Source organism: Protobothrops mucrosquamatus, unplaced genomic scaffold, assembly GCF_001527695.2.
Source record: "Protobothrops mucrosquamatus isolate PMUCROS unplaced genomic scaffold, P.Mucros_1.0 scaffold_84, whole genome shotgun sequence".
In the NCBI taxonomy this organism is placed as follows: domain Eukaryota; kingdom Metazoa; phylum Chordata; class Lepidosauria; order Squamata; family Viperidae; genus Protobothrops; species Protobothrops mucrosquamatus.
In genome coordinates this window covers 166393-175066 of record NW_015386160.1, presented here as the reverse complement: position 1 = coordinate 175066, position 8674 = coordinate 166393, and the positions used below count along the sequence as shown (strand labels likewise).

At 36.1% G+C, this 8674-nt stretch overlaps 1 protein-coding gene across 1 annotated transcript in view; it reads right to left on the bottom strand.

Annotated features, from left to right (window-relative positions):
- Positions 1 to 8624, bottom strand: part of LOC114922433 (vomeronasal type-2 receptor 26-like) — a 15381-nt gene extending 6757 nt beyond the window's left edge. The window contains exons 1-5 of the mRNA XM_029283781.1: positions 8463 to 8624; positions 5835 to 6659; positions 2542 to 2769; positions 1220 to 1346; positions 11 to 774 (exon numbers count right to left, since the gene is read on the bottom strand). Of these exons, the coding sequence (XP_029139614.1) occupies positions 11 to 774; positions 1220 to 1346; positions 2542 to 2769; positions 5835 to 6659; positions 8463 to 8624 (2106 nt within the window). The remainder of the gene's footprint in view (positions 1 to 10; positions 775 to 1219; positions 1347 to 2541; positions 2770 to 5834; positions 6660 to 8462) is intronic.
- Positions 8625 to 8674: the final 50 nt, after the last annotated feature.

Sequence of the window (8674 nt, the reverse complement as noted above, 5' to 3'; positions counted from 1 at the left end):
CGGCTACCATGTATTTCCCTTTGGAGCTCAAGTAGGTGGGTACAAAGGAGATCCATACACTACAAAAAACCAACATGCTGAAGGTGATCAGTTTGGCTTCATTGAAACTCCCTGGAAGCTTTCGAGCCAGAAATGCCACCAAGAAGCAAATGGCAGCCAGAAAACCCATGTAGCCAAGGGCAGTGTAGAACATGGCAACTGAGCCTTCATTGCACTGCAACAAGATGTGTCCTGGTTGGGAATGAAAGTCGGAATCTGGGAATGGGGGAAAAATTCCCAGCCATATCATACAGATGCCTACTTGAATAGCAGAGCAGGATAAAACAATAGAGTTGGCCAGACTCTTCCCCAGCCATTTCCTCATGCTGCTGCCTGGCTTTGTGGCCAGGAAGGCCACCACCACCATTACAGTCTTGGCCAGCACAGAAGATACAGCAACTGAGAAAACAATACTGAAAATGGTTTGTCGAAGAAAACAAGTCATTTTTATGGGGCGACCAATGAATAGAAGAGAGGTCAAGAAAGAAAGCAGGAGTGAAACCAGGAGGATGTAGGTGAGTTGACAGTTGTTGGCTTTGACTATGGGAGTTTCTCGGTATTTAATGAAGGTTCCCAGAATAAAGGCAGTGGTCAGGGACAAAGCAATGGCAAAGAAAGCCAGGATGAATCCCAACAATTCTCCATAGGATAAGAAGCTTATACCTTTGGGGACACACTGATCTCGCTTCTTATTGGAATGATGGTCATCTGGACACTTGTCACAGTGGGATGCATCTGAAAAAAATTATTAGCATGTATCTGTTTCTGCAGCTGTAGGAGCATGAAAACCACAACAAAAATTAATTACTTCATTTTCAAGGAATAATATAATATTTCTGCCAAGGGATATCCATATGACACAACATTTGTTAAAATAGTCGACATTCATTTTTTAAAGGCTAAAGATAAATGTGATTATCAGCTCTCAAAGACTTCTCCTCTTGCCTGAAACCAAACAAGAAAATTACAACTCAATAGAAATCAACAATCTTTCATTATTTATTTTAATTATACAAAATTTGGTGATAGTGCCCAATCTTTGAAACGTTTGTGGATGCCTTCAAGAAATTTACTGTTTTTCTTGCTTCTTTATCAAATACCCTAAAAAAGCAAGAGAGAATATTGATTGTATCCTGATTTTTTCCTTTCTTTTTTTTCTTTTTGGAGCCACCTACTATACCTTCTTGCACAGAGAATGTTCCTTTCACACACAGAGAACAGTCATAGCAGCAAACTGGTGCTCCCTCTCTCACAAGCTTGGCATAACCTGGGGAGCAACTTTCTGTACATCTTGAATGAGGCACTGTCTAAACATAAACAGACAGATTAGTCAGGGCAATATATGAATTAGAACGGTTTATTGAAATCAACTGGTTTCCAGAAGCTCAGAACCACACTGAGCAAAATCAGTCAAGGACTGGTGGCATGGGCTTTAATTTCTCTGCTTACAAATGAAAAATGAAAGGTGATTCTCTTTCTCTATCAATCTCTATTGCAGATCCCAAAACAGACTCATTGCCTTATTCTTCTTTCCAAAGGAAAGTAGTTCCATTGCAAAAGGTTTTTCTCCTTAGGGCATTTATAACAATGCTATAACCTATTTTTTTTTCATCTTGGCTTTCTCAGGAAACCTCCAAAATTGAGCTTTCTCTTCAGTCATTATTTTTTTCTCTTACAATTGATCGTTATATAATTTTACGTAAATGACTTTTTTAGCTGCCCTCATTTCCCTCACCACATTCTTAATGACATCTTTCTCTTATGCAATTCAGTGGGCTAAGTTCTTTATATTCTGGATTTTCTCCTAAAGTGCTTTTTCAAAAGGCAATTGGTTTTTGTTTTCCCTTGAAGACATTTCGCTTTTCATCTCAGAAGCTTCTTCACTTCTGACTGAATGGTGGAAGATGAAAGGATTTATATTCCTTGCAGTCATCTGGTCATTAGCAGTCTTTCTGAGAGTTGTTAAGGCTACTTGGAGGGTCACCTGAATAGTGCAAATGGGTGTGGAACCTTGGAACTGCTGAATCTATATCCTGTTTACAACATAGTCCTTCAGCAGTTCCAAATCCTTCCATCCTCCACAATTCAGTAAGAACTGAAGACGTTTCTTGTATGAGAAGTGAAATGTCTTCAAGGAAAAATAAACTCCAGATGCCTTTTGAAAAATCACCTTTAGCACAACAATGCCTGGATGACCGAGAATCTCCATATACATTTTGGATTTTCTCTTACTGAGAACAAGATGATTTGATATACTGTAAATTATGGCTTTGTATTCCAGATTAATAATGTAGATTGCAAATCCCACAATACAACTGATGGTACAGCAGGTTCCAATGTGTGATAGATTACTAAAAAACCTCTAAAATAAAATGGTATCTAATAAATTAATGACTTATTTGTAAGTCATCTCAATTAACTTCAATAAGTATTATTTCTGAATATAAAAGTTTGCATATATGGAGGTAAATAGAAGAGTAAAGACCAAGCAGCAGCAACTACTTTGTTAAATGATGTTGGCCATTGAATGGCACTCTGATTGATGGAAATCTTGACTTCTGAGGAGGATTCTCTTTCTACACTCCCAATTTTCACCCCTGCATCAGACTTTTCCAAAAATGATGTCCAGTGCATTATGTCAAAGTCACCAAGAGGAACTCCATTTTCATCAAAATAAATCCCATCTCTGGAAATATTGTGATGTTGGAAGTTTCTCAGGAATCTATGAAGCTGCAGAAACAGAGAAAAAAAATTACAATTTGAGCCTTTATTCAATGTTTTTCTTGCTATTATTCTGGATTGAAAGTACTTTGAATAATTCAACCTTGTCAGATCACCTCTACAGTCTGAAAGAGATTGATGCAGTATTTCATGGGAAGCTTCTCTTATCATTCAGAAAGGGCTCCACAGCTCTTTTTCAGATATTTATCTCACATTCTTGAAAATGTGGGATAGACAACACCACCACCAGGTGGGTTTGTAACTGGCTGACAAATCATACTCAATGTGTAGTCCTCTAGGGAACTACATCCATATGAAGGGAATAAGCTGTGTGATACCCCAAGGTTCCATTTTAGGCCCAGCACTCTTCAATATCTTCATAAAAGATCTAGACGAGGGAATTGAAAGGGTACTCATCAAATTTGCACATGATACTAAACTGCCAGGAATAGCCATCTCCCCAGAAGACAAGCCCAAGATCCAAAAAGATCTTGACAGACTTGAACACTGGGCCCTATCTAACAAAATGAAAATCAACATAGATAAAAGTAAGGTTTTGCACTTAGGCAAGAAAAACTAACTGTATAGATATAGACTACATGAAACCTGGCTTAATGTCAGTAACTGTGAGAGGGATCTTGGAGTCCTAGTGGACAATCACTCAAATATGAGACAACAGTCAAAAAAGCCAAAAAAGCTGATGCAATTCTAAGCTGCATTAATGGAGGGATAGAATCAAGATCATGTGAAGTTCTAGTATTGCTTTACAAAGACTTAGAAAGAACACAGTTGGAATACTGCATTCAGTTTTGGCCATCATAATTTATAAAAAGATGTTGAAACTCTGGAAACAGTGCAGAGAAGATCAGCAAAAATGATTAGGGGGCTGGAGGCTAAAACATACAAAGAACAGTTGCAGGAATCTGGTATGTCTAGTCTAAGGAAAATAAATACTAGGGGAAACATGATAGCACTATTCCAATATTTGAGTGACTCCTACAAAGATGAGGGGGTCAAACTATTTTCGAAAGCACCAATAGGCAAGACAAGAAACAATGGTGGAAATTAACCAAGGATAGATGCAACCTAGAACTAAGGAGAAATTTCCTAATGGTGAGCAATCAAACAATGGAATATCTTGCCTTCACAGAAGTAGTGGGTGCTCTATCACTGGAGCTTCAAAAAGAGACTGGACAACCATTTTTCCGAAATGGTATAGGGTCTCCTGCTCGAATAGGGAGTTGGACTAGAAAATCTCTGAGATCCCTTCCAACTCTATTATTCTATGTTTTATGTTCTCTGTTTTGTTGTTTCAGCATCATAGCCCCACCCGAGGTAAGGCCATTTGGAGATATGGGAAAACTTGTAATGGGGGAAGATGGAGAATACAATTTTACCATCAGTCCTGATCAAGATGAAGTTAGCAGAGCTTAATTTTGGGTAGGAATGCAATAAAGATTGCATAGTGATGTTACTCTTTCAAAGACTAGCTATGGAAAGATATGCATTAGTTCAGGAGATGTGTGGATGAACTTTTTGTGGCCCTTAGAAAATGCTTTGAAAAGACATTGATTTATATCTTGTTGCTATGTTAGAAATTTTTAGCTAGCAAAGTCCAATTTCAATCCAGAACAAACAATCAAGCCTAACTCCTTAGCTTGGAAACTAGATCACTAGATTAACAAAAAAATAAGAACTTGAAACAGCTGGGTGGTGAAAATAACTCTCTATAGTGGAGGTGGACAGTTACTGACTTTTATTAAAAACAGCCTCCACTAAAGGACTATTCGTAAACATTACAGAAATGGAGGAAAACCACCCATAGCTTAATTTCAAACTTATACTTGAAAAAAATCTTAGAGGCTACTGAGCTAATGAATTCTAGAATTAAAGATATACGCAACATCTTAAAGCTACAAAATGCAGCTTTGACTTCAATAGATGAACCTAAAACCTAAAAAGCAACAGAAAAAGGAATTAATATCAAAGTGGATTTTAAGGAATGTCAGCTACAATTTACTCAGAACTCCGATACCCAAACTTTGACCTCATTTAAAGACTCTACAACTGCAACAGCAACAGAAACTGAAGAAAGCAATACTAAGACGGAGCTTGCTGAGGACTTACATATACAACATACTGAGAATCTAGACAATCCAGATGCTCTAAAAACAACTACAACACTGAACATGACTTTTCATCTAAACCAGCTAAAACCAGAAGAAGAAGAAGATCAGCTTGAACGCATGACAAATATATTAAGTCAAATATGGAGATTTAAACTATTTGGCCAACAATCTAACGATTGTGAAGGGACCAGCTTCCTTGATAGGTTTATGACTGGATGGTCTCCCTTGATTCAAATGATATATGCAGGAATGAAAGGAGATCCACCCAAGGATTTAAAAGCTCTCTTATGGAAGCCGGTTTGGCACAAAAGGAAGGCCAGAGTTAGACTTAAAAAATGGCTTTCTTTATGTGACATTTAATAGAAGCGCCTCAAATCTCACAAAATGGGATAAAGAGATTTTAAAAGACATTATTTTACTTAATATTCAGGATTTATATCTATAAGGGAAACAAATTAGTTACTAAAATAATAGTTTTGAATTATAAAATAGAAGATGGATTCAGAGGATAAAGGTTAATAAACTAAGAATTTATTTGAATAAATAATAAGTGTATTTTAGACACAATAATTATTTTCTAATCAACTAAGGGAACAGTGAGTTATCCGAAACTTAAATATTCTGTACATTAAGCCAACTGGAATATTGTAATTGAAATTAGATAAAAGTTAAATACAGGATCTGGAGACATATAAGTTAAAAGTTGTTGATAAATGTTTTAAATGATTGAGTTATAACTAGCAATGTATTAATTTGAATTTGGTATAATAACTAAGGGAAACAGAGAGGAAATTTTTGATGATGTAAACTGACATATATATGGATAAGTGTGTTATGGGACTATGTATTACCCAACCACCATGTTGCTTCCTTAATACCTGAAGTTTTATAAAAATCTAAAATTAATAAAACTTGTTTTTTTAAAAAAAGAAGAAGAAGCCTTACCTGCCATGGCTGCACAATCTGGGATCCAACTTTCATTCTCCTCTTACTCCATTGGGAGGAAGAGGCAGCACTGAGGACCCATGCCACATTTTGAATTACTTTGGAAATACTGGAAGGATCCTGAGAGAGGATTCTTGCAATCACATCATGGGGTGGGAATTCCCAGTTCTCTTTTTCTTTGCATTTTTTCCAAACTTTCTTAGATAACAAAGGACTTGAAATGGAACATTGGAATGATTCCTTTCCATACATTGTGACCATAGATGAATAAGATGTAAAGTCATAATACTGAGTCCTTCCCTTTGTCTGGATGAGGAAGGAAAACAAAGCATATTTATTTTGGAGATCAATCCAGAGGTCAAAAATACCTACACTTAAAGCTGTCAAAGTTGTTGCAATCCACACTCTTCCCACAATGAATTTCTTACTCTTCTCAAGCCATTGTATTACTGATGTTAGTATGCCTGAAGCCTTAAAATCCAGTTGGCATACTATAATTTTTATTTGACTCTTGATAAGAGAAAGGAATATTTCCCGTTTTTCTTGCATGAAGGTGTCTCCAGCACTTGTCTTCATATTTGCTTCAGGGATGGTTCCTGAGAGGACAATGCAAATCCCATTTTTTAGAGCAAGAGCTTCCAAACTTCTTTTGAATTTTTCTCCTCTGTCATTGTCCAGAGAAAGGAGGCCGATCCACGTCCATTGGAAATGCAGAAGTAGCTTGACAATCGCAGAGTAGGGAGGTTTTTGGTTTGGGGTCATCCGATATGAAAAAGGAAAATGTTGATTTTGCTCAGCAATCTGGTTGATGACACTATAGTTGATCTAAGATAAAACAGAAGGTATTGGTAATTTGTGTCAGTTTTAATGATAAAAGCCGCATGGTAAATCTAAGGGCCTTTCACTACTGCTGAGAGAAGTTTCAAGCAATAACTGCATGAATTTTACTGGCTCCCTTGATGTTCTGTCCTGTTGTCTTGTATGCTCCCTTTGAAATTAGGGAGCTCTGAATTATCTGTGGGTGGTGTTCATGGGTGGTCCTGATGGAGCACATCCCTTTGGTCAACCCATGCAGTTTTTCCTGAGTGATGGAGTAAATGCAACGCGGCACTTTTGCTGTCAACAACTTAGGCTCACATGAGCCCTACATATTCTGTTTTTACCCACATTATAACTCTGTGGGTCACCTATCCACTCATGGAATATCTTTTTAAACTGACAAACATGTTAAATTCTCATACATTATTACTGCTTATTTCATTGCTTCATATGTTGGACGTGAAATATTGTTTGTTATATTTCCCCCTAGCAATTGTTTAATATTGGTATATTATTTCATTGTCTTCATTCATATAATTGTTTTCAAATATTTCTATATGAACTCTTTAATTGGTTGAATTTCTTTCAGAAATTTGGAATGCAGAAGTCTGTTTAATAACCTCACTTTTTTTAAAAAAAAAACCAAGACAACTGGCATTGTGCCAAGCTCCGGTTCAAAATAGGAAAGAATATTATGACATACTTTCTTTTGTCTTGTACAATGGAGAATGTATGTAAAAGCTGCTTTCTGGAGGTGCCCTCAAACTGTTTTGACCCATTCGTTTTTCTTTCATATCACTCTTTTCCAATTTTTACTTCAGTCTCAAGATTATAAAAATGAGGAATTCCTCACTGAAAGTTATTAAGAGTTGGAAGAAGAACAGACTGAATGGAAGGTAAATTTATTAGGGCAACTGTGGGAAACTGGAATAATGGGGAGGCGATCAAAGAAATATAATGGGGCTAGTTCTTCCAAAAAAATTGTAATTAAATGTTCTTTCTCAGGGCTTTTTTTCTCATAGAATGCCCAGAACGGAGTTCCGGCACCTTTTTGGGATGGAATCTTGTAGGGTAGTCAAAACGGGTTGTATGAGGTGTATGAGTTCTGGCACCTTTTTTTTTTTTTTTTTTAAAGAAAAAAAGCATTGGTCTTTCTTAACTCAAATAATACACACAATAATAGAGGGAGAACTTTTTGAAGAATTAAAAGTACTGACATGGATGGTTAGTTGGCAAAGGAAAAAAGCCAGAGTAAGGCTGAAAGAAACTAGGGTTTTGATTTATTGGGGGGATTTTATACTATTGATTAGAAGGTTGAAGATGGTCGAATAAAGATTTTTTTTTAGAAAATAAAGTAATATTATAACTGAGTAGGTAAGATGTGTAATAAAATGAATAGATTTTTCGTTTAATATGGTGTAAAAATAAGATTATATGCAAATAGATAAAATGTATATTTAGAATATTAGATTTTGTTATAAAAAGGGGGAAATGTAGAAGTTGAGATAAGGGAAACTCTAGTTACCTAAAGCTCAGAAACTATAACATATCAAATGTTAAGTTGAATATTGAGGGGAAATTAAAGTCTGGGGAAAAAGCTACAACAGGACATTGATGTATATAAGATTGAATGTAAACACAATTAAGATACGTATAACTTCAAAATTATTGATAAATGTAATAAAGTTGGTTTTACTTAGTTGATAATAATAAGAATTATATTAATTCAATATGACATAGTAGATATTAAGGGATAAAGAGAGGAAAGAAGAATTTACAACATGGAATTAATTTCATTTGGCTTTATACCTGTGGGATTTTATAGATGCTCAAGACATTAGAAACATGATCAAAGAGTTCAGAATCCACCTCTTCAAGGACTGCCAGCAGGTTCTTTTGTCTTCCACATCTGTAGTTTGGGATGTTCTCCTGCCCTGTGGACACCACGTCCATCATGGCCTCATATGTCATTCTTGCACTGAAAAAGTTCTGATAGATGTTGTAGCCCAGGGTGATGTTGG